This window comes from Centropristis striata, chromosome 6 (assembly GCF_030273125.1).
Source record: "Centropristis striata isolate RG_2023a ecotype Rhode Island chromosome 6, C.striata_1.0, whole genome shotgun sequence".
Lineage (NCBI taxonomy): Eukaryota > Metazoa > Chordata > Actinopteri > Perciformes > Serranidae > Centropristis > Centropristis striata.
The window spans coordinates 28,209,013-28,236,420 of NC_081522.1; the positions used below are offsets into that span (position 1 = coordinate 28,209,013).

The following is a 27,408-nucleotide window of genomic DNA, read 5'->3' on the forward strand; positions in this document are numbered from 1 at the left end:
TACTGAGCACCCTATTGGCTGTGAATTTTGACAGTGTTGTCTCGCTCAAGTTCCAAGTTGTGAGTCTCAAAGTTTCGAGTGCACACACAAAAAAGTTTGAATCCAAAGAGAAGAGTTCAAGTGAGAGCGACTGCCGAAGAAATGTGTGTTTGCACTCATAACTTGCTGCTTACACACATTTCTTCAGCAGTTGCTCTAAATTGAATTTTTCTCCTTGGATTGAACCTCACAGTTTTGAGCTCAAGGACAGAAAATCTGAGTGTGAGCTGAGACATTTTGAGTGCAAGAGAAGAGGTTTGAGAGAGAGCAGTAACACAATCTGAATGCAAAATCAAGTAATGCTGCTCAAACGGAAAACCCTGCTCTTGAATAAAGATAGTAAATAAACTCCATATCCTTTTTATTCTTCTGACCCTGCCCCTCAAACATCCTGAGTCCACCAGTGCAGTTTTCAACTGAATAAATGTCACAAATGATTAGCAAATGATCCCTTTTTGTTTCATTTACGCTGAAAACAAAGTCCCAACTTTTTGGAATCAGGGTTGAAGGAAGGTCGACTGTGAAATGGCTGTCATCGTCTTTTTACCATACTAATTGTTGCTGTTCTGCCATGATTTCGATATCTTTTTTTTTTTCTCAATATCCTGACTGTGTAGAACTTATTGATCCTTTTTCTGCCTATTGAAGATGATGTTGCCACGTCTCGAGTGTGGCACAAGTTCATAAAGTATCTATTGAGGCTTTATCAGTTAGTTTAAGCTAGGGTTGTCACGATACTAAAATGTTCAACTCGATACCGATACTCAGGAAAATATTCAATACTCGATACCATTTTCGATACTACAAGGATAAAAACAAAGACCCCAAAATTTAACAGAAATATTTTTATTAACAAGAAAAATGCAATATGTAAAAATTAACAGAATCACAGGTTAAATATTTATAATAAAAAACAGTTGCAAAAAGAATCTGCAATTATGATAACAAGCTTCAGATACTCGATACTTTTAAAAATGAGTATTATATCCAGAGACAACGTTTTAGTATCGATACTTTTTTGAGTATCGATACTTTTGACAACCCTAGTTTAAGCAGATGCTTTCTCAGCAGTAGTTATGGGAGGAAGACCTGGCTGCACTCACAGATGAGAACAAGTTGGGATGTACTCAGAAGAGCTCATCTTTGAGAGGAGATATTAATACATGACACTGTTACTAAAGCTGGTGAGGAAGAAACGCCAATGGAAACATGCCACTAGGGAGACAGAGACTGCAGAAACAAACTGCAGCAAGCTAGGCTGCTGGAAAATCTCTTCTCACAGGTTACAGAACCACACAGCCAGCAAATACCGCCCCGTCATGCCACAATGTTAAATATAGAGAGCAGACATGAAAGGCAGCTTTGTGAACACAGCTTTCGTTGTGTGGTCACACAATTTTTACATTTATCTGTATCGACGAGATTTGACACAGTAGGCCTTTATTTACATGTAAGGCTCCAGAGAGCTTTGCAGGTTGTCTCTTTAAAAAAAGGAAGTAAAATAGTACATAGACAGAACAGCAAAATATCAACATACAGTCAAGGAAAGAATTATTAGATTATTGTTTTTTTCAATTTCTTGTTCATTTTAATGCCTGGTACAACTAAAGGTACATTTGTTTGGACAAATATAATGATAACAACAAAAATAGCTCATAAGAGTTTAATTTAAGATATCTAGCCATTTTCCACTGTTTTCTTGATAATGATTTTGGTTATTATCAAGAAAAGCATGTAAAATGTCTAGATATCAACTCTTAAATTAAAGTCTTATGAGCTATTTTTGTTGTTGTCATTATAGTTGTCCAAACAAATGTACCTTTAGTTGTACTAGGCATTAAATGAACAAGAAAGCAATGAGAAAACAAGGGTGGTCTAATAATTTTTTTCCTGACTGTAGGGTTTCTGAATCTCATCATATCCAGTTTCATGGTGGCATTTTATTTTAGCTTAAATGTTCAAAAAACACAATGTCTTTCTCAAACCATCTGTCTGGATATTCCTGTATTCCCCCTCTGCCTAATACACTCCATTTAAGTGCCTGTCTCTTTAAGGCCCCCCTCCAGAAAAAGCCCAGTATGCTCTGATTGGTCAGTGTTGTTTTGGGTCTGTTGCTTCTGCATCAAGCCCCCAGGAACAGCTCCGGGCTTTAAAGCCCAATTTACATAGTGGCGAAAGGATGGAATTAAAATTTCTGGATCAGTCACATGATGCCACTGGGCCCAACTGTGACCTCACAACCTAACAGAAGTGGGACGCCTCATTTAAAAGCACAGTTTCTGAAGAGAGGCTGTGTATCGACATTTTTACATTATTTAAATAGCCCCTGGTTGTGCTTTATAAGCAAAAAAGACATGGAAATCTTACTTTTTACAATATGGGACATTTAAGAAATGAGTGGTTATGAAATTATTCTGCTATTCACAAGAATAACAGAAAAGAGGATCAGATGAATAATATTTCCTCTCTGCCTTTATTTTACTTTTTAAATAAATATTAAAATTACTAAGAACAACCACAGTCATAAAAGTCTCCCATGACCCTGTCAGCTTGTTGAGTGTCTTTAAAAAGGGGTTTCATGACCCATTGGTTGAGGAAGTTGTGTTTCTGAAACTATTTGACATGGAAAAAAACATTTTCTCTTCCTTCCCACAGAACTATAAGGGAAACTAAAGAGGGTTAAAAGTTAAGCTTCAGTCAACTTCCTCACTTCACTCTCCCTTTATATGATAGAAATGTTTAAAAAAGGAGCCACTCACTGATGTGGTCGATGGCGCCGGCGCAGAACTTGCCGTAGAACTTCTTCGCTCCGAGGCCCCGGAGGTCGTGGATGGTGAAGGGCCAGAGATGGAGCACATTGTTCCTGGAGAAGGTGTCCCTCTTCTCAATCACCACCACCTTACAGCCCAACAGGGCCAGCTCGATGGCTGTCCGCAGACCACATGGACCCCCTCCGATGATCAGACACTGAATACGAGAAGCACAAGAAAGTAAAATAGTGAGAACGAGGTGGAAGGGATGTTTCAAAAATAAATTTCAAAGAAGCATACAAACCAGTAATTATGAGTGTGTTCTATTAATTGGATCAAAAGGGGGATTTAATGGAACCAGTGCAGTGCCCGTAGGAAGTATGTATTTGTATAGTTTTTTCAATTATGGCCAAATGAGGTTGTGTGTGAAAGTGGGATGTACAATGAGGTGTAATACTGTTGCATAGTGTTAATATACAAAGTGTATATTGGGTAAAACATGGATGTACATTGAGATATAAAGAGAGACACAGAAATTAAGAAAAATAAACTTAATCATTCAACATGGTTAGACATATATACAGACACAGATAAAGGGGGGTTAGGGTTAGGGTTACATGCAGCACAAACAGATGGATGTGAATAGGAGAATTTGCACATTGCATGCAGACCACTACAACGTCTGCAACGCCATCCAGCACATATACATTGATATTAGCTGGAAACAATTAGAATATTATTGGAAAATCGAACCTTGTAGCGGACTTTAAAACTCAGAAAGATAGGTAGGCTAAATAGACTTACAGATGAGATAAGTCAGGCGTACTTTGTTTGAGCATGTTGTGTTTACAGAGGATAATAAAGTGCACTAAAGATTTTTGCATGCACATGATGGGCTTTATCATCTCCAAAAAGCATTGAAAAATTGTGGACAGAGCAGTTTGATTGACATTTCTGCATCCTGTGATATTTTCTATCAATATATTCATCTTGTAAAGAACATGCTTTTTTGAATAGCAACTAAAAGACAAAATACATCATAAAGGTGAGTATAGAGTGTATACTTTACAGAATCATAATGACCTGTAACTTCACAGGTTACAGTGTGTGTAACAGAAAGTCCGAGCTATATTTACTGTAACTGGCACTGATGTTGTATCTGCTTTTGGAAAGAGAAGAGTGTAAAGCAGCAGACAGCATCCTCATGTGGAAATGGGAACAGGGGAAGGAAAAGGCTTCATCTGGAAAGTCTCAAAGGTCCTCTGTGATTACAGTGAACGTCTCATTTCCAGGCCAGCATGCAGTTTACCCCTTTACAGTTATAGGGAAATTAACTGGTAAAACGATTAGCCCAACCATGTGGGAAGGTTTGTTTAAATTACTTTTGAGAGTATGATTGGTGGCATATCCCATGTAACGAAACAAAAAGTACAGAAATGTTGATGCTGGATCCAGAGATCCAGAAAAGTGAGCGCCCACCCAGCTACAAGGTCACCATCTTTCTCCATATAGCAGTTTCTCCCACAAAAATGTCTGGAATAATAATTGAGCTGTTATTTTTGGCCAACCCTGGGCCCAACCCATCTCTGGTAATCTCCCCTCTGCAAGTCTCTGGCCTCTTTCCCCTCCGGACGTCTTATCTCTTCCTTCAGATGTGAAGTCATTCCAACACTTTGCTAGACGTGCAGCTCATAATACTTAGACATACATGGTCAGACAATAAGACAAATCAACATATCCCATAAAACAGCAAATATGAGATAGCACATGATGTATCTGAACTCCCATCTTGTGTTTAGGCCTCAGTGTAAGCCATGCACTACGATCTGACTAACACACATTGCCCACATTTATACAGTTTCTTGTATAAATAGCTCAAATTACTTAATCAAATGGAATTTATTAGTAATATAAACAAAGTCCAGTGAATTCAGTCTCTCAAAGCAAGGATTACTTTGGTCTAATTAACGATTTGCATATAATTACAGAAATAATCTACTTCCATAATCCATTTTCCCAACAATCCACACTGGATTGGACTCTAATTGGGTATTTGAACAAATGCGCCATAATTCCTTAAGCTTTTTTTAGGTTGGTAAAAGAAATAGTGCATACTGCATACTGTTGTAAAGCAAAACGTGGAGACCTTTGTAGCTTTTAGCACAACAAACACCAGAACCTCTTGGTCAACTAGTTCCTGATTGATACCAAGCAAGCGACAACACCTGAGCCTGAAAGTGAGGTCAATGCAGAAGTGCAATGGACCTGCATTCTTTTTAATGACCAGCAGGGAGATACTGGTAACAAAAAAAGTTCCAATTGTATAGACGTCTATGAGACAATTACAATACTTCTTAAATTATTACTCCCTCAATAAACATTTCCCTAATTATTTCATGGTCTCAATTGCTTGTTGCAATTCTTTTTAAAGACAGCGTGATGTTCATTTAGGTAATTATGGTTCTAGGTACAGTAAAAAAAAAGGTGATTAAGCAGTTACGTGTACACACTACATACTCTAGTAAGGTACACTGAAAATTTTAGTATGCACATGATGGGCACTAAAAGCATTGACAATTGTGGACAGCCCTGAGAAAAATTGCAGAAAACGAACAAAAAAAGTATTTAATCTACTTTTCTTTGTTTTCAACTGTTATATATTTTCAGACACAGTTTAATTGACATTTGTGCATCCTCTTATATTTCCTATCCATAATTTCATCTTGTAAAGAACATGGTGCAAAAAGAACTGGTTGCAAAAAGAGATCCAATCTGTGTCCATGAGAAAATGACCCTACTTCTTAAATTATTACTACCACAGTAAACATTTTCCTAATTATTTCATGGTCTCAATTGCTGTTTGCTATTCTTTTTCAATACAGCATTATGTTCATTTAGGTTATTATGGTCCCAGTTACAGTAAAAAATAGGTGATTAAGCGGTTACATGTACTACCCATGTTTTCATCTTAGAACTTTGACCTTTTCAATTCATGAAAGTTAATGTTTGTTACCTGAAAGTCTTGTTCAGGGTTGGGTTGTACTAGAAGACACTGAGGAGTCAGCTGTTCATATTTCCATCTATTAACCAAGCTAGCTGGATGATAAATAAGCTCCACCCTCTTGTCCAAATATGGTCACTTCTTGTGGTAGTCCACAAACCATTGAGTGACATCACAGTGGCTAGGTCCTTTTTACACGTTCAGGTGAGTTTCTTTCACCAGTAAACCAGTGTGAGGCTTTTATTTTGAAGCAGATAAAAGCAACACAATGATTTCATTACAGAATTACTAGAACACCTTTATCTATAAAGACATATTTGGCACTATTTGGTTCTATGTATATTTTGGTTATTATTATAATTTTTAAAGCACAGTGCAGAGAAGACAGAGAGGAGCTCTGAAAGCTTGTATGGCTGACTGGCATGTTAGCTGTTAGCTTCCCAGCTAGTGCAGTGAGTAGTCACTGTGACAAAAGGTCACAACAACGCCTTTTACCTTGTCATGCTGTCCTGTTTAAAAATGTTCATGCATTCATGTGCGATCACAGCTTAAATATTTCCTCATGGCAGACATGCATGAGTACCCTCTGATTGTTGAAAGCCTGCTAAGATACTTGAACAAACTAGTTTTCCATGTTTATAATTAGCCCGAAATCCACAAGTGGTCCTCTCCAGTGAGTGTGTCTCTTACCCTGGTGCCCTGGCAGACTTTATTGTGGTTGTAGACCTTGTGCTGTGCCCTTTTATCCAGTTTGGTAAACAGGGCCTTGACCTTCCAGGTGCTGATTGCAGCTTTCAGTGAGCTGTAGAAGTTGCTGTAGTCCAGAGGATCCAGCTCCAGCTGCCGGCAGAGGATGCTGAAGGCCTGCAGAGTCCCTTTACATGTAGACGCCTGGACAAAGTTCTCAAAGAGCACGCTGGCCTGCGCTGTACGCTCATCCTCCGTCTCACCCATCTGCTCTGATGGTAAAAAGTGTCCAGTCTCTCACTCTTCTTCCCTCTCCTGCTTCCTTTTCCTGTTCCTCCTTCCACACTGTCAGTACGGGACTCCTATGGTGTGCTGTTTGCCGTCATGCTGAGCTAGTTAGAAGAGAAGCAGATAAAGAAAAATACAGCATTAATGAAACTTACAAAACGTGTTGAATTGCATTTAAACTATTGACCAAATAACATTACATTAGCTTGAATCACATTATGCAGACATTTGTGGTTGTGGCTGTAGTTTGAAACACCACTGATGGATAAGTATACATTTCTAACAGATATGTGAGAGTGACATTTCAGATAGTTTACTAATCAGTAAACTAGACAGGACCAGTCTGTTTTTTTGCAAATTCAGCAAATTAGATACCAGATGGGTGGGCTGGTGTAAAAATGTTCAAACCGGTTTGATAATAAGCCAAACATCAGACCGGACCGTGATACCAAATTGTACCACTAGGTTCCACACTCATCAGCTTCTCCCAAGTGTAACATAATAAGACTGAGAGAGCCCGTTAATGAGAGTTGTCGTGTTTATACATGTTTGTTCAGTTTGACTGAATACTTTGTTGGTCAGTCTGTGGGTTTGGCTCTCAATGTGGAGAAATAAAAAGACTGAAGTGAGATGAATAGACTGAGAATTTTCTTTTATTTGACAAAACAATTCTGGATTGAATTTTATTTTGTGCACACAAGATGCAGTTAAACAGTTAAATTGCAATATATTGTATCATAATACCCAACATCTTGCAAAATGCTTAAAATCGCAAAAATATCATATGGTGACTCAAGTATCGGGATAAAATTGTATTGTGGGGCCTCTGGTATTATGTTGTCATGTGGCTTGTTACTGTTGTAATAGAAGTTGAACTTTGGCACAGGCTGCTGATAGGCTACTTTTTACTTTGCAAAAGTATGTCAGAATGACAAAAGCTGGTTCAGCCGCTTGACATAAAATCCACAGGTTTAAGCTCATACATCAGACCGGACTGGCAAAACCAAAGATCTACCAAACTTTAATACCAGACAAATCAGGGCACAACTTCTTACGCTGTAATAAAATCAGTTTTTACTTTTGCCTCAGACTGAATTAACCTTACAGGAATACTGATGACGTTCATTATCCTTTGCCATACACATGGACATACGTAATGTAGTGGAAAACTTTAAAAGCATATAATGGAGAAGTCACATTCCGAATGTAAAGAATGTCTGCAGCTCACACCAAAAATAAACTACAGAGGTCATTGTGTTGCCTCATATAGCCAGAGTCATGTACTGCATTCTATATGAAGTGGCCAGGGACACACACTGCTATGACCATACATCCCTGGACAGTTACAGCCACAACATCAACAACCCTGCAAAGTTCAAACAGTCATTAATTAAGCTGCACATATTTTTCTCTACAACAAAGATATTTTCCCCCCTCCAACTCCACTGAATGCCTGATAGGATTATGACAGAGAGCGAGCTTGGAGGGGTTCAGCTGAGCAGTCATGGGAGAAGTGCAAACACGGTGGCTGCAGGAACACAGACAAAACAGTCACAGTCACATCACATGCAAGCTGCAACTTGGTGAAGCACAAGATGCAGAAGAAATGACCCACTATCAGGAGAACATCACATCATGAGAGTCCTGGGGTATGAGAAATCTCCTGATTACTGGGTCTTTCGGTGATCTAATCTTATTCGAAAGACCAAGAACATCTGATGTTCAGTGTTTTGAAATTTGGAGTTTTGGAATTTCTTCACTTTCATTATGTATTCCAGTTTTCAAACAGTTTTTTCTCCTCCCTCTCTCACAAATCCACTGGCCTCTTGTGTTGGAGCCAAAGCACGTCATATCCTTAAACCCGGAAACAAATTAGCCACCCTCAGGGCAGCTGAAACAAGTTGTGAACACAACAGTGACCTTTTAAGCTGATATGGCAAACTGTTAGCAAACAGTTGCTTATTTACACGTCCACCAGTTAAGGAGCAACGCGATTATTCAGTTGGAGTCATGTTGGCCACCTGATGAATGTACAGGTGCATCTCAATAAATTAGGATATTATGAGAAAATCCATTTCCAGTAGTTGGGCATACTTTTCCAAGGCCAACATTTCCAGATTAAACATACTTTTTAAAATTGGACTTTTGTAAAAAAAAAATAATAATAATAAAATAAAATTTGAGACACTGAATTTTAGATCTTTATTAAATTTAAGCCATAATCATAATAATTAATTAATTAATTAATTAATTAATCATAATAAGAAATTAAAAAAATTAAGACATGAAATGTTTCTGTGTGTAATGGATCGATATGTGTTATTTCCACTTTTTGAATTGAATTACTGACATAAATAAACTTTCTATGATATTCTTATAGGGCTGGTTGATATGGACCAAAAGTCAAACGGAGAGCAAATGTTCAGTCAAAGTCAAAGCCAAATAGGACTTGTCACAAGTAGTTTTAATGAAACCGTTTATTTAAGTGAACATAAATACTGTATAACACTGTATACCTTTTTTTTTTTTTTTAATCAAAGCTCCATAAAGTGCACATTTTAATAAAAAAAATATCTTAATAAAAAATAGCCTATGAAATAAATCTTTTTCTGAAATAAATATATTTATATGAGAAAAGAATAATGAACATTACAAAAGAAGTAAATATGACAAACCCTAGTAAGGGCAGCATCTATATATAAAGAAAGAAAAATTATTTGAACTATATCGATGTGTGATATGTTCTAATTCCATATCACTTTTTAAAAATATATCGATATATCTTTTATATCGATATAACGCCCAGCCCTATATTCTGATTTATTGAGATGCATCTGTAAGTACAATATTCTCTATAATAATATCTGACTGTTTAGCTGCCTAAAGCTCCACTCTGTTCAACAGCAAGTCTCTAAATGTGACTGCTGTTTAGTGCTGAGCAGGTAGTAGGTATTTATTCATTCATTTTATTTGCTATTTATTTATTTGTATTTATTATTTACTTAAATGGTCAGTAATTGACTGACTGAACATATGGTATTGATATGTATTTATTCTTTACTTTCTCAGTTATCATTTCTAAAAAAATCAATACATTACAATACTATACAATAAAAATGTTTGTTTGAGAATATAGCTTTTTGAGTCCCTTTGCATAGAAATATTTGTGCAAAACTGCTGAACAATCCACATAAAAAAGGTTTATTTTCATCACAGCTTAAAAAAAGTACTATATTGGCCACCATATCGGTTACAACTGATTTTTTTCCCCTCTAAAAAAAAATCGGAATCGGTTTTAAAAAATCCCTTATCTGTCTGGCTGTAAATTCTTTACCCAACATGAACCAATGGATTAACTCTATTTCTATTCCTATCTACTCTATCTCAAATTCTACCCAACAACAGACTCTCAAGTTATCTAAGGCTGATGCCAAGCGTGGTGGATAACATCTCTGTCAAAGTGAAGTATCAGATCCCAATTGCTGGAACCCTCAAAGCATTATTCTCACTATTACAGCTATGGAATCTGCTGTCCTGGAGGAGTTGGGAGAAAGATACTGTGTTACACACACACTCCAACAGGCCTGAAACAAAATCACCTGAAAACTGGATGTACTCTGTATTTAAGCATGTGTGCGTCATGGCAAGGGAGTGACTGTGCACAAGGACAGCACCTGGCTGGCCCTTTGGTTTGTGCCAGTCGTCTAACACACACACACACACACACGACTCCCCAAGAAGCACAAACTTTCCCTTTAATTCCTTGAGAGGCCCAAAGGGAGTCTCAGATATCTGCTACCTAACAGTTTGGCAGTAGACAGTATTACAATTACACCCTCCAAACACACACACATACACACACAACTTGAAACCCTCAGAACTTTCATGCTCTGCTCGGATAAAAAACTTTCCAAAGCTTTGTTCCTTGTTTTCCAACTAAAACCTGGGCTTCACCTCAGACCTTAGGCTGACATATGTGCTTCAGAGAGAATGCCAGTGAATTAATGGGTTTAGCTTGTGGAGGATAATAATTTACTCAAGACTGCCTCAGCAAAACAACCACTGTCCGAGATTATTCATCCTTTTTGATGTTGTCCGTATCTCTAAAGCACAGAGAACCATGGGAAACAGTTTTTTGAACTAACTAGGACCGTCTCGAATACCATTTATGGGGTCTAGGGCTCGACTTGCTGCACATGACTTGGTGTTACAGGTGTTACACGTTTACATGACGGGAAACAAATTATTGCCTTAATCCGACTATAACTGGACAATTGAAGTGCATGTAAAAGTGTTAATCCAACTAATGTCTGAGTTCTCCAACTCCGATTCAGGCACCCAGATAATTTCGATTGGAATAGGATTTTTACCAGCATGTATGACAAGACGACGCATGTGCGCATGCTCCGTACATGACCCTGGAACAAAAACATCCAAGGAAGCCGGTTGCTGTAGCGGGTAAGTAGCGACGGCACGAAGTGTCGAACCGAAGACAGGCGACTGTTGTAACCCTCCAACAGCATCCAATGTAATAGCTCAACCAGAAAGGGGGCCGTATTAACCCGCTGAAACAACGCATATCGCCACCTAGTGTTGAGGAGGAGGAAACCTTCCTGTCAGTTATTCGATTTTCTTAGTTGCATGTAAACTGGGACAAGGACAGAAGTCCGATTAGACGCCAAAATTGAATTTTAAGCATAGCTTGATTAAACTGTGCATGTAAACGCACTTACTGTGTTCAGACACAAACACACCAATTACAATACTGGCACCACAGTTCAATTTCAGCCAAATATTAGCTGTGTTTCCATTCAAGTCGAATAGAATTTTGAAGCAACATTTTAAAATGTGACATTAAAGAAAATGCGAATTAGGAACGTTTCCTTTTAGAGCGAATAAACAAAGCTGCATAAACATACTTTGGTCAGAAGATGGCAGTGTAATGTGTTGCTGCTGGCTAATCCGTCAGTAAATAGTAGACGAAGAAATTGAGCAAGAAAGAACAAAATTATAAAAATTTAAAAAAGAGGTTGCTAATCAGGTAAGTCTGGCCACCCATGAGAGAAAATATGTCTTCAGGAATTAGATTCAATTGGGCAACTTCTAATCATTCTTTCATGTCAGCTCGAAAATTCATCCAACAACATCCTGATATCAGCTCAGAGACCGACTGCCCTACTTGTGTCTCGCTCTGAGGACCAGACATGATGTACTGCAACTCCCCATGACCCATCAGGTCAAGAGGAAAATACAGTAAAGTGTGCTCTGATATACACACAGCGAGAAAGCTATGGGAAAGATCACGATCTCTAGAAGCTGGACTGTTTATAACCACATCTGGTAGGGTGCATTCTGGGAGTCTTGTTACAGGAAGTGGTTAAATCAGTATCTCTTTCCAAATTAGTGTGTGTGTGTGTGTGTGTGTGTGTGTGTGGGAGGTTGTGGGGTTTACATCTCTAGGCATGTTTTCAGGGAGAAAGAGTTGTCTGTTTTCCACTGAATGTTCTCAGGTCATTTATTAAATGTTCGCACAGGAACGATGATCTGACTGGTAGATTAATGGGCTTGGTGACTGCTAATCATTACCAGAAATATTATATTATATACTATCACTACGAGTTTATTCATGTGGTCCCTTTCAGATGCATACTCTTAACCCTCCTGTTATGTTGCAGGTCAAATTGACCCATTTCAAAGTTTAAAAATCAAAAAAAAAATTGTTAAAAGTATTTTTTCATAAAAAGAAAAAGTTTAAAATGTAATTTTTTAAATGTATTATTATTATTTAAATCAACGTCATGTAAAACCATTGCTCTTTATATGCAGGTCTTTCCAATGTACATAGAAAAAGTTTTAACATGCATTTTTTTATGAAAAACAAGTGAATTATCCTCATTAAACCATGATCTATGAGGGGTAAAGAACACCACTGCAATAAATATTGATTGAGATGGTAGTAATGGAGTTATTAATGAAATATAAACAATGTTTAGTGGGATTTTTTACTTTCTCACACTTTTGGATAATTAAACATTCCCCTGGTCAAACTGACCCATGAACATTATTCCTGTTCCTGAGAAACAAACATAACAGGAGGGTTAAATTTGTATTGCAAAAAATCTTAAATTAAAATTTCAATTACTTCTGTACATTTTGCTATTTACAGAGGACACACTTTAGCTAAATTGCTTTCCATATTTACAGTGTAACTGAGTATTTGTACTGACATACTGCTTTTTTTGCCGATTTCTTTCAAAGTCATCAGCTGGAAGAAATCTTTCTCTTCCAATCTGCTTTTCAGAATCGTTAATGTTATTATACAAAGTACAACAAAATGGGATTCCATTCAGTGCAAAGAGAAAAAAGTGCAACAAAGAATAAATAAAAAAGTAGATAGATCAATAAATAGATGAATAGACCAATTAATTAATTAATTAAAATGTGTGTGTGTGTGTGTGTGTGTGTGTAAACAAGGAATTTCTCATATTAAACTATTATTATTAGTTCATTCTACTGTAATATAGTTAAAATGGCCATTCAACGAATATGTATAAGAACATTTGAAACATTTGTTTAGTAACTGTCAGCCAGTGTGCACAGTGTGATTCATGACTGTCATGATCCAATGAGTGACTACACATCATGTCTTTTTCCAACTTACAGCTTCCTATTCATGACTCCATAGGACCCTAGGGTGCACTATACATAGAGGCCTATTTCGGTCACTCATGCACACCTATTAACGCTGAGCATTTATATAATACATATCTATTTCTGAACACTTAACGGACGACTTGTTAATAAAGTCAACTATTTCAATCGTTTTAAGTGTCTGTAATGGAGGTTTAACCTGCTATACAAGAACCTTTCAAAAGTAACAGGATACAAACAGCACTTAAGGGTATATGTATGTACGTCAAGGATATCGTCCTGTTAGGTGTTAAGGTCAGTCCTCAGATCAGTGCACCTGCCCATCCACTTACACAGAAATGTTTGCCCCAACTGGAAGAAAGAAATATGGTGTCATAAGAGCTGAAGCAAAAGAACATGTCCAATACCAGAAGGATCTAGACAGTAAACTTTAAAAGTATTTAATTATCAGATATGTTTGTGAAATGCAGAATGCTTGTTGAATCATGTTCACTGTCTTTGATGGCATTAGCCATGTTTCCATTCAATTGTCAATGAACCAACAAACAAAAACAGATTAAGCTACATTTCCAAACTAAGGGCCTGTTTACACGAAAACGCTCTCCGGTGAAAACGACAAAATATTTTATCGGATGCGTCTCTCATTTAGACGGCAACAGCTTTTTGGGGCTTAAAATCACCAAAAAAATCAAACCACCCCACAGAGTGGAAATCTTAATAACGCTCCATCATTGCATTTCCGTCTAAAGGGTTGAAGACGCAAAAGTATGCTCAATTTTTCCATTTCTATTCTATTTGATGCTACTAGAAAGAGTGGTAGAAGAGACGGGGAGTGTCTACGCATGCGTAGCTCTTGGTGGTGTTGTGCTTCACAGTACCACCGAGCCACCTGGCGTGCATACTACATCAAATTTCACAGAGTTTACGTCACCATTTGCACACAGATTTCACCCTAAAGACGCTTGTCTAAAATTAAGAACACAACGCCACTTCTGCGTTTTCTGTCCAGGTCGTCTCCATCTAAACAGGGCCTAAGCCTCAGTGTAGTTTCATCAGGAGTTGGCACTGCAGGCTATTCAGACTGTAATCTGCCAGTAAACAGAGTAGAAGAGGTGGAGGATGCAAACTGAAATCAAAACAAAAGTGGCCTTGGATTTCTAAAGCTAAGATGACTCAACAACACGAAAAAAAAGGGAGGTATTCAGGAAGGTCCAACAGGTCGCATTTTAATTGTTTGCGTCAGCAAAAGATGCCCATGTTTTATGCTATACAAAGGCCAGCTCATATATTATCTGGGAAGGTGGCGACAGTGAAAACAGCTAATGTTTACAGGAGTTTACATTCCCAATTTACAGTCTCAACTCTTTTCCAGACAAAGGCAAATACCAACTCAAGCAAAAACAAAATTTGAGTAGGTTTGATTGAATTCTGATGTTTCAATTCAGCTTTCTAATGTGATATCACAACAAAATAAAAGTGAATGAAACATGGTCAATACAGGTGTGAATCAGCAGAGGCCCCACAATATGATTGTATACAGATACTTGAGTCACAATACAATATTATTGCGATTTTAAGCATTTTGCTATATGAATGAATGAATGAATGAATGAATGAATGAATGAATGAATGAATGAATGAATGAATGAATGAATGAATTTTATTTTAGGACAGACAGTACAGAGCCATTAGACATTTCAACATGGAACATGAGATATGCGAAGATGGTTGTACATAACAGGTTTAGCAGAATTGCTATATTTCACCCGGCTGTCCGTAGAGTACATATATACACATGTATACACACAGCTGAATACATATATATATATATATATAAACATATTATCATTATTTTTTTTCTAATGGTGTTTTGTCCTGATTAAACTATCCTAGTTATGGACAATTGGGGCCTGGTTAAAATAATTGTCTATTTAAAAGACTAACTTGCACTCCTGCCGTGCGAGGGCCTTGGTTAAAACTTAGTTAAAATATGTTAAAATACCTTGTCGAGAGTTGTACCGGCCTCATCAAGGTAAGTACGTTGGTGGCGTCAGTGCAACTGTGGCCTTTCAACAAGTTATGTTGTCTCCACTATCCGTGGCTAGCGGGGGGTGCTCTGACGGATTCTAGTGCCGGCATAATTGGTTTCCTATCAGAAGCTGTTTGATTGCATCCGAGAAGCTGGCAAGACTCATAGTTTTAACATACTGTGGCAGATTATTCCAGAGTTTTGGGCCTGCGAAAGAGAGCGAGTTCTGGCCGAAGGTGGTATTTTTGGCGGGTAAGGCGCAGTTTCCCAGAGTGCCGCTTCTTAGATTATTGCGGGTTTTGTTGAAGAATTTATCTAGTGGTCCAGGGGCTGCATTGTTTAAAATTTTGTAAATCAGGGTGAGGTTAGCTAGTTCAAATATGTTTTGGAAGGAGAGTAGATTGTGTTTTTCGAGTATCTTACAGTGGTGGTGCATAGGATTTTTTTTATCTAATATTTTCAGGGCTCTTTTGTGCAGGGATGTAATTTTGATAACCGCGTTGTTGGTCGCGAAGCCCCAGGTTGTGAGGCAGTATGAGATTCGGGAGATGATGAGTGCGCTGTAGAATGTTTTTGCGGCTTCTAGAGGGAGAGAGTCTCTTATCTGTTTAAACGTGTTTAGCGTTCGTTTTAATTTGTGTGAGAGGGTTTTGGCCTGTTTTTCGAATTTTAAGTGATTGTCGATAATAAGGCCTAGGTACTTTGTTTCAGTAACATTTTGAATTGGCTCGTTATTTACTGTTAGGAAGAGATTTTGATTGTGTGGGAATGCTCTGATTGAGAACAGAACAGCCATTGTTTTTTTCACGTTTAGAGCGAGATGGTTGGATTCAAGCCAGCATGCGATTTTGCTCAGAGCGCTGTTAAGCGTTTTATTAATTTCGGCTACATTTTTGTCATGAGTAAGGAGGACCGTGTCATCTGCGTACATCTGCGTCATGATGTTGGGGCAGATGCTCGGGAGATCATTAATATACATACTGAACAAAAGGGGGGCCAGAGTTGACCCCTGGGGCACTCCCATGAGGCAATTGCCTTGATCAGACCGGTAATTGTTAATGCTCACACATTGGGTGCGATTTTTTAGATAAGAGGCAAGCCAGTCGCTCGTGTTGCTGGAGAGATTGAATAATTTTAATTTTTCTATAAGTTTGTTGTGATTAACAGTATCGAACGCCTTTCGAAGGTCGAGGAAAACCGCTCCTACTTTGTCGCCATTATCTAGGTGCATCTTAATGGATTCAACTAGGTGGCAGCAGGCTGTTTCTGTGGAATATTTAGGCCTAAACCCAAATTGTAGCGGGTGGAGAAGTTGTTAATTTTCCAGATAGTTGGTTATTTGTTTTGCTACAGTTTTTTCTATCACTTTGGAGAAGACTGGTAGAATACTGATTGGTCTATAGTTATTCACATCTTGTGGATTCCCAGCCTTGTGTATGGGGGTGACAATGCTTTTCTTTAATGAATCAGGAAAAGTGTTGTGTTCAATGGAGTTGTTGATGAGGGACGCTAGGGGGAGTACAAATGCAAGTTTGTTACGTTTGACAAGATTGGCGTCAATGCCGTAAATATCCTTTGCTTTCGAGTTTGAGAGGGAAGTGATATGATTCAGAACCTCCAACTGTGTAATATGTTTTAGAATGAAAGGTGGTGAGTGGAAACTGAGGGGCGGTATGGGGGCGTGTTTGTCAGACACAGGGCAAATATTTAGGAAGTGAGAGTTGAAGGAGTTTGCAATTGCGATGCTGTCCGTGACCAGGACGCCATCGTTGTTTAACTGTAAATTATTGTTGCTCTTAATCGGCTTTCCAGAGAGATTGTCGATCTGTTTCCAAAGTAGTTTACTATTTCCTTTGGCTGTTTGGATGAGCGTCAGGAAATAGTTCGCTTTGGCAGATCTAAAAGCTGCGATTGTTTTATTTCTGAGTGATTTGAAAAGAAGGTGGTCAGTTTGCCTTTTTTTATATGGTGAGTATTGAGATACAATATATTGGGAATTAACTGTTTAACTGCATTTTGTGTCCACAAAATTAAATCCAATCAAGAATTGTTTTGTCAAATAAGAGAAAATTCTCAGTCTATTCATCTCACTTCAGTCATTTTATTTCTCCACAATGAAAGTCAAACCCACAGACTGACCAACAAAGTATTCAGTCAAACTGAACTGAACCGACAACAACTGCAGCATTTTCTCAAACTTTCCTCAACTTTAAACTTCACGCCTCTGAATTTATTTGAATGAAACATTAAAAAAGCCTAACATTGCAGCGTTATTTTGACAACTTCCTGACACACACATGGCACCTATAGATTCCTGAAATCTAGTTTCATATGATACCAGCATCTTCAGTATATTACTAAAAGTCAGCTATGGCCTCCGGCCGCACAAAATGTTGCTATACTATGCTGTATATATTTTTTCCCCACCTCTAACTGTTAATGTAAATGCTCCAACTCAATCACAAACAGAATGAAAAACGTCTTACATGATTATTTCAGATGCAAAATGAATCCATGGTACTACATGAATGCACAACGATTTCATCACAGTGCATGAGTTCTGCACATATAAATAACTCAATTCTCAATAACTCAAATAGATCAATCCACCACGATAGCTTCCATGTATAATGTGGAATTTAGGCCAATACCATGAGTGGGTCTTTACATGAAGTCTGGGCCCAGTGGAAGAAAGAGCTACGCTTTGAAGAAATCACTATTCACAGGAAATAGAAGTTTGGATCAAAAACAGAAAACTAAGTCATCTTCAAGAAAAGCTGGTGCAGCGGAATCATTAAACAGCTCGCCATCAGCTGTGGTCAAAGTGAGAAAGCCTGTATGACACCCAAAAGCCAAAAGACCTCTCCAACCTAGAATCGCAGAAATCTGAATCCTGCATTTTACAGAGGAAACACATTATCTGATGCCAAGTGTCCAAGAACTCAAAGTAGATTTTATCGTAAGCTCCAAGTCTTCCAGGAAGTCAGAAGTCACGTAAGTCACGTTGGAGAGTTGAAGATAATATTTCTAACATTACACCATATGGAATCAAGTTACCGGAGCGCCTGAAGTACAAGGAACTGGAGCGTACAGGTGACAAGTAGAGCAAGAGAAATGTGTCACTGGGTGACAGACAAAGAGACGCTTCATTCTCAATAAACACACAAAATCACCTCATTTCACAACACATAGCCTGTCAATATATTCTCTGCATACTAGAAAAGGTGGCCAGTGTCAATAAGATAATAGAAGGTAAAGATTACATCTACTTTGAGTTAGATACAGTCATAATGATCTCAAATGACCCACACTCCGTTTTTGACTTTGAGGAACTGGGTCCATCAGCTCAATATGAAACAGGAATGGAACAGTGCTCGAGTCTGGACTGCTTCCCTGCTCAAAACAGGAAATATTTCAAACAATAGAATTATCTTTTGGCTTTCGTTTGTCTTTCTGTGAATCCTTGCCAAAGAGCTGCAACACAGGCAGTTCATCTCTCTGTGTCTTCATCACATTCCTACACTTTGACTAATGTGTCCATTTCAACACTTCATTCCAAAATAAGTATGAATGGATGCAGCCGGCTTGTGTGAGTGAGCACTTCCCCCGTTTAGGGTTTGGCTGACACTTTCCACTTTCCAGCCATGAATGTAGCAGGACACGGTGGTGTCACTTCGCTATAAAGGGGCATTCACTCCTGAGCCGTTTGGTCCGCTTGAAACAAACTCTGCTGCGTTTAAAAAATGGGGGTCTCGTTTCGCTACCAAGTGCACCAGAGTTCGGTCCGCTGCAGGTGAGAACACAGTTGGAACCAAAGGAAGGAAGCGAACCAACACACAGTGCATTCTGGGTTGAATTTGGTCAACACCAGACCAGGTAGTAGCAGGCTTGTGGACAGACATGAAAAGAAATATGGTCAGATGATCACAGTTGCTTGTGTCTACACACAAAAACCACAAAGTCTTCAAATTATTTATCAACAGAATGGTGGCTTATCAGTTGCACAACAAACAAACTACGGCAACAATACCTTATAGTCCACGACTTGCATTGAAAAAGTGGTAGCTCTGGGGATGAGAAGGAAAATATATTCTGCCCAATAGACGAAGGACAAGGTCAATGTGACATTTGTTTACAATGCTTGGTGTGCTTGATAAAGCACAGTGTGAAAGCGAACCAAACCAAATGAAAAATGCAACAATGTTGCAATTTCACCACTAAATTGCACTGAGTCCGCCACATTTTATATGTGAAAGCGAGCTATGAAACCATGATCACAAGTCTTTCACATTATCCAGAAACAGTGTTCATAAAACCGAGCAGGCACGATACTGATCAAGACCAATTTCAACTCCAAATTGGTGACCTCCACAAATGTTAGAATCGGAAAAAGACGACAAATTTATATTTCATACAAATTGGCCATCACAGTAAGGAATCAAAATGAAACAAAAGGTGAGACGGTACGACAGTATTGCTCAGAATTCAAGTGATGTGCGTCCGACAATTTTTGCATTTTTTCACCATTGTATAACAATCCAACAATCACACACACACATACACTGCAATAGGGCTGGGCGATATATCGATATATTTTTTAATGTGATATGGAATTAGACCATATTGCACATATCAATATAGTTCTTTTTTTCCCCCCCTTTCTTTACATATAAATGCTGCCCTTACTAGGGTTTGTCATATTTACTTCTTTTGTAATGTTCGTTATTCTTTTCTCATATAAATATAGTTATTTCAGAAAAAGTTTGGCCTATTTAATTTCATAGGCTATTTCTATTTAGTATATTTTTTTATTTAAACGTGCACTTAATGGAGCTTTGATTTTTTTTTTTTTTTTTTTTAAAGGTACTCCTGTTTTACATTATTTATGTTCTCTTAAATAAATGGTTTCAATAAAACTACTTGTGATATGTCATATTTGGCTTTGACTGAAAATTTGCTCTCACTTTGCTATAAAAATATGAGGATATATATCGATATCCAGCCTAAATATATCGGGATATGACTTTTGGTCCATATCGTCCAGCCCTACACTGCAATATGAAACTGGACATGTACTTCACTCTAAAACAGCTGACAAAGATCACTGACAGACAGACACTCAGGGAATGTATTCTTTTATCACAGCCATAAAGAGTCTTAACACAAAAAAACATTGATATCGTTTCATATTCTCCAACATAAGCAACATGGCACTGTGCAGAAAGACTTTAATTAGGGCCCTGTGTTGGTCACAAGATGTTCTTTGATCAGTCAATTACTTAACAGAACTTTAGTTGTGTAAAGTCGATGGCCTGTGGATGTGTGCGTGCGTGTGTTTGCGTGTGTGTGTGAATGTCTGAGAGAGGGATCAAAGCTGAGTCAACAAGTTCCTGCCCAGACAGACGGGATGCCAAGAGAGAGGAAAAACACAGAGTGACGCATACAGATGAGAGGCATAAGGCTTGTGGAGAGGGTTCCACACCAGGAGTGTTAGGTCCAGAGAACACCATTGCAGATTCTTTAGTTTTGAAATGTATGGAATTTAAATCTGACCGCAGAGAGTGCATACTTGGCAAGTAGACACGGTGCTCCTGAATGTGATGCTGATTAGCTCCAGCAGCAGTGATTTCTTCTGAAAACAGGAAATGTGAACAGCTGGAATGTCAGAGAGCTGTGTGGACCTGCTGCCTCCTACTCAGAAACTCAGCACAGAGAAGTCTGCTGCATCACAGATCCAATGACTGGATCTGGACTGAGAGATTTGCTTTTGAAATTATTGGGAAATCTGTCCCTCTAACCCTAACCCCAACTCTAACCCTGACTTGCAGGTTTAAAGAAAGCTATAAACAAGGAACTGTCATACAGTAGTTAGGTTTAGCTTTCATAACCCAGGTCTGTTTGCTTAGTCCGAATCAGAGTGAAATTGATACTTTTAGTCCGTTTTGCATTTAGTCTGGTTTTCTTTCACAGTGCATAAATGTTAACGGACCAAGATATTCTGAGGGGCGTGTGTGAAGGTAGAGGGCTGGAAATATACTTGAAGTTTTATTTCTAATAATTGGTTGGAAAGTTGTTGGTGAAAAATGTAAACACTGAAATAAACAAGGGCTACACAGTGGTAATAGGGTTGCCGGTTCGACTCCGGCCTGCAGCTCTTCTGTGTGGAGTTTGCATCTTCTCTCCGTGTCAGCGTGGGTTCTCACCGGGTACTCCAACTTCCTCCCACAGTACAAAAACATGCAGCCAAGGTTGAATTGGTGACTCTAAATTGCCCGTAGGTGTGTATGAGAGCATGATTGTCTGTCTCTATGTGTCAGCCCAGTCTGACGACCTGTCCAGGGTGTAGCCCTGGCTCCAGCCCCCCGCGACCCAAGTGCAGATAAGCGGTTAAGGATAATGAATGAATGAACAAACATGGAGCTGAACGCCACCCGAGTACCTTTGATTATACCGGCCAAAATCCTACTCTGGTGTTCCTACCGGACACATTTGGAAAGAAACGCTTAGAACGAGCTCCTGTTGAAGCTCCGGGTCGTCAATAATGTGTTGATCCATTATTTCCACAGATGTGCTGCGATCAGACAACTGTAGAATCAGAGAAGATGAGCCTTGATGCACTTCTATCGTGATCTGAGAAATTAGCTTTAGCTCAGTGGTAACCTACAGAGTGAAACTGAAGGATGCAACTTTCATCTTTAAGCTATGATGGGACCTCACAATTTGATTAGGAGCCCACAATCCGCTCTGTTTTGGTCCAATTCCTGTACTGGGTTAGATTACCTTCAGAATGCAATCGAACTAACTAGGGTTAGTTTGGAAACAGACCGAGACCCTCTCTCGCAAGTGATCTTGGGCTGGTTGTTTTGATGCGCACCAGAGTGCAACCAAACAAACCGAAAACAAGGATTTAACTGCACCAGAGAAATACCAAATGGGTGCAATACTGAACGTTTGGTTACAGAAGTCAGCAGTTCTTTAAAGTTCCCAGAAACTTTTTAAAGTATTTATAAATTCTGCTATTATTAATATTTCATTTAAGAAGATTTTGCCACATAAAAAGTAAAGGAAAACTCTTCCTCCCTCCCTGAGAAATTCTGGATCTGGACTTACCGTTAAAAGAGCAGCACAACCAGGCCACATGGAGAGGGACTTTAAACAACTGATATATTTATATAACTCCATGTTAATCTACCTTAGCATAAGTAATAAAGTGTAGGAGGTTATGAACTTGGAAAGTTCCAATTTAAGACAGAGCTCTCCTGTTCACATGACCCTCAACTCAGCCCTCTCCAAACACAAGGCTAAGGCTTCAGGATAATTCCACCAGAAAAGCAATTTTCCTACTTCCTCCCATGACTCACTCAGCATCCTGTATTTGCACGCCATCCTCAGTTTTGATTACTACCATAACAACAAGTGCATATACTTCAACGGTCTTCAGCACGTCCACTTCAACTCAAGGTCCAACTGTATTTTTATCATGCACATATTCGCTGCCATCTCAACTGCTTTAGCCTTTTTCTGACATTACGAATTTAGTCCCTACACTAAAAAATAAAAACTTCTACCCTTCCCTTTTAACTGCTACTTTATCTCATCAACTACAACTTAAACTGTTTCAGTATTTGAAACATTTCAAATCTTTATCATGCTGCACATGTAGATTTTGTTTAAACATTTACCTTTTTTCTTGTTACTATGATTAGGTTAAAATAATTCAATATGTTGTGCCCCAACGTCACAGTAACCACTTTTTCTATCATAATGTGACCAATTTACAAGGTGTTTCCTCTTTCCACTTTTAATTTGATTACTTTTTTAATTCAACATACAACATCAACTGCCAACAGGCTTTCCGGAGGGGAAACGTCCATGTGAATATCTATAAGCCACATTAGAGTGGACCACAGCTCAGAGCAACACACCCATACTTAACCCTCAGATAAGAGGGAGCAACTGCTCATCAGCTACATATTTGTTATTCCCTGGGTGGGAGAATAAATGTCAAGAAAGTACAGAATGGAGGCAAAAATGCAGATGTGAATGTGTGGGTTTTAACATGGAAGCTTGTACGTTTGATTTGATATACAGAGATTAAAGGAAAAAAATGTGGACTGAATTATCAGCCCAAGTCATATTCCCATTCTGCGCCACCATCCTTAGAGTGTTAAGTGACAGATTTTAGACTCTGTAACTCAGTAGTGTGGTGATAGTGTGGGCTGTGTGCAAACTTATGCTTTAAAGTCTGATGCACAATAATATTGGCAGGTTATTGTGGGTCAACAAATATACTGTGTGGAAAACATTGAAAAAGATTAAGTATGGCATTTTTGTGTTTATGTTCCCCAAAATTAAGTTATTAAAAGGTACAATTTTGTATTCATATTGTGCAAAATTCCCCAAATTTCTGAACTGTTTTCAAAAAAAAAAAAAAGTATTCCCTTACAGATATGGATAGTAACAATTTGTATGATCTTCAAGTTAAATCATATTCCGAATAAAGGTTCCTTATTAAAACTGCACTTCTCTTCACAACCAAAGACTCAAAGCCCTGAAGATATCCACAAGGACAACAATACTAAACATAAAGGCAGCATAAAACAAAGCCACGAGGCAACAGCTGAGTTATATGACAAGACTTCCCAGGGGGTAAAGTACAGCCGTATCCTATTTTCAGTTTCACACTGTCCATGCTTGAACTCCAGTTAGCAGCAGGGTTATGACTTGTTCTCTTCTTGCATCAGTGGGACTGACAGAGCACCATAAATCAACTGTGACTTAACATACTGTGTTTTAAGTCTCTTGCAGGCCACCTACAAATCTCATATTCTGTTATTTGTATTTTGAAAAATTAATACTAAATTTACTGCGCAGCCTGACAGCTGCATTGAAAGGTAAAGAGAGATAAGAGGATGATACTGAAGTAGGAAAATATTTGAACCTCAGTTCTCAAATAGATATTTTCCATTTTTTTCCTCCTTTTTGTGAAGACTGGAATCTCTACGTTCTTTGTGATTTTTTTGCCACCGTGGGCTGAAAGTCTGCTAAAAGTCTGACAAACTGACTGCTGCTCATCCCCTGGCCTGTTTTTGAAAGTGGAAAAGCACTTGATATGAAGGAGGAAATGAGCAAACAGGGAAACATATTTGCATCTCTTGTCTGGTTCATCAGATGTAAATGTCAGGGAGTGATTGAAACATCCAAAGAGCCAACATTTAAATGCATGGAAATCACTCTGAATGCACACGCAAATGAAAAGCAGGGTTCTGGCAAATCTGGTTCTGGCAACACCTGCTCTGAAATTATGTTAAGTACTGACTTTTGACTACCTCCGCAATTTTATACAAAGACATTAACAGTTACAAACAATATGTCATAGATTAATATTAACTTAAATGTAAAATAAAGAAAAAAATGTAATTAAATTGTTTTTCTCCATACAATATAACAAAACTAAGCATTATGATTTATTCATTAGTCCATAGGATCTTGACACTTTTTAAACATGTGAGCAAATATTAACCTTTTGGTCTTTGCAGTTGGAATAAAACTTAAAACGGAGAAACCACAGATGCATGGGTGCTCCATGGAATCAAGCCCAACTAAGCTTGAAATAGGCCTGTCACAATAACACATTTTTAAGACGATATATTTTCCCAGAAAATATAACGATAAACGATAGTATTCCTGTATCAATGCTGTTTTAGTTTTATAACAAAATTAGAGCACTATCAGTACATCCTTTTCCACAACAATTAATTTTTTTATCTCGAGAATATTAAACATTGGAATTGAAATGTGGAAAAGAAATATCCTAGATAAATAAAACAATAAATAAACTACAACCAAAACAAAAAATAGACTTCCAGGCTCTGTTAACAAAACATTGCAATGAGACAATCATTATGTATTATATTATTTTATTATTAAAATAACATAAACAGCTGGAATGGCTGCTTGGGAAATAGTTTTTTTTGGCAATTCGTACTGCCTGTCAAACATTTACAGCATTACTTTAAACACAACACAAAAAAGCACAAAAAGTCAATATATTGAGTCCAGAAAAAAAAATAAGTCGATATAGTAATTATAATGACAGGCCTAGCTTGAAACACACTCAATGTAAAGACACTACTGTTTGTACATACCATCAGGTGAAGAATGATCGTGTCTCCAAGAACTGTTGATGTGGTTTTCACAGCAGTTTGTAATCTAACTCGACAGATATATAGGGAGCGAGATAGCAAAGTCTGTGTTCAAACGTCAAGTCAAATGTGTGAGTCGGGGTTAAAGATTCCTTTTAAGGACTGACCGTATCACACTTTTACTAATAAGGGCATAGTGTTAATTGCTACCTGGTACAAAGGTTGTATCAAAACACAAGAGAGTGTCCAAACATGTAGTAAAACACCAATAAAACCAATCGGCTATGACTGAAAAAGGAAAGGTTTATTGACAAGACCTAAATTGGCATTGCTGAAATCACTACATGATTTGTACTGATAGGAGACTTCCTATTCCATCAAATTAGTTATAATCTTAAATATTTAGATATTAAGACTTGGAATTTATGCTAAAGATGTGAGAATTTACATGTTTTTGCAGTAATGCCTAAATATCTTACTGTAAAAAGTCTATGGTTCAACTGCTACACTTTAATTTTAAGATTGCCACTGGCTCAAACATATTAATTAACAACCAAAATAAAATATAACCTGAGACCTACCAGCTAAAATAAGAAAAAATGTAAGCAAAAATCATATTTCTAATAGTAATACATATTGCTTTATGACAAATGGCAATTGTTTCCATTTCCATATCGTCCAATCATGGAGTAACTCAGGATAGCAGCTGTCTTTGTATGGTGCAACAATATCACAATATCAATAACATTATCATCTTATCTTTAAATCCAAATCATATCCATAACGCTAACTATACTCATGGAGCACAGAGTGAAGTTTTGGTGAGCAGGCAGATGACAATGGGAGTAAGGGTGTCAGATCCATGAAAAAGAGACGACAAACAGGTAAGTAAGGATTTAAAATGCAACCGTCCCTCTTGCTGATTAACAGAGCACTCAGCAGGTGGACGTTCGGCTCCCCCAGGAACGTCTCTAAATGCACAGTAGTATACAGAATCTGAGATTATTTTTATAACATCTTAGTCCTGCAATAAGTCGGTTAAATCACTTTAGAGGTGAGGTCTGTTATTCCTCCCTGGCTCTGAAAGTGGGAAACAAATAAAGTGGCTCTAATCAATCCAAACAGTACTGTATAGGGGTGGGCAATATGGCCCAAAAAGAATATCACTATATTTCAGGGGTTTTCTGCAATAAAGGTATTCTTGACAATCTATCTATCTATAAAAGCAAGTGTGTGTGTGTGTGTGTGTAGGGCATATCTCTCTGACTGTTACTCAGACTGATTTAAGATTTCGTATGTGGCTTGCGCATGGCACGAAGGTGTGCATCCTCAATTTTGAAGATTTTTTAATCCATTTTTCAAAATATCATTATTTACGTAGGATGTGTTGCAGCATTGCACAGTTTCTGATCGGACGCCTTTTAGGGGAGCTCCGCCCCATTGTGTGATAGGCCTACACCTGGTCAGTAACACAATTCACTCTGGATTTCCACACATGACTCATCTAATCTTTAAGTCTATTTAGCCTACCTGTATTTCTGTGCGCTACAAGGTTCGATTTTCCAATAATATTCTAATTGTTTCCAGCGAATATCAAAGGTCAATGTGTATGTGCTAGAAGGTGTGTACCTTGTGAAAAGTAAGTGTTTTATGGAGTTGCAGAAGTTGTAGTGGCCTGCATGTAATGTGCAAATTCTGTTATTCACGATTAGGGGTTCAACTCCCTTCGGTGTCCTGCTAAAAGCCACAATATATGAAACACAATAGTTATCAATCAATCTACACATTCCACAATACACCTAATAACCCTTACTCACA

General features: G+C 38.1%; 1 protein-coding gene across 2 annotated transcripts in view; it reads right to left on the reverse strand.

Annotated features, from left to right (window-relative positions):
- Positions 1-27,408, reverse strand: part of mical2b (microtubule associated monooxygenase, calponin and LIM domain containing 2b) — an 87,120-nt gene that overhangs the window by 53,353 nt on the left and 6,359 nt on the right. For both annotated transcript variants that reach the window (XM_059335011.1, XM_059335010.1), the window contains exons 2-3: positions 6,481-6,869; positions 2,799-3,006 (exon numbers count right to left, since the gene is read on the reverse strand). In XM_059335011.1, coding sequence (XP_059190994.1) covers positions 2,799-3,006; positions 6,481-6,744 — 472 coding nt within the window. In that variant the 5' untranslated portion in view covers positions 6,745-6,869. The remainder of the gene's footprint in view (positions 1-2,798; positions 3,007-6,480; positions 6,870-27,408) is intronic.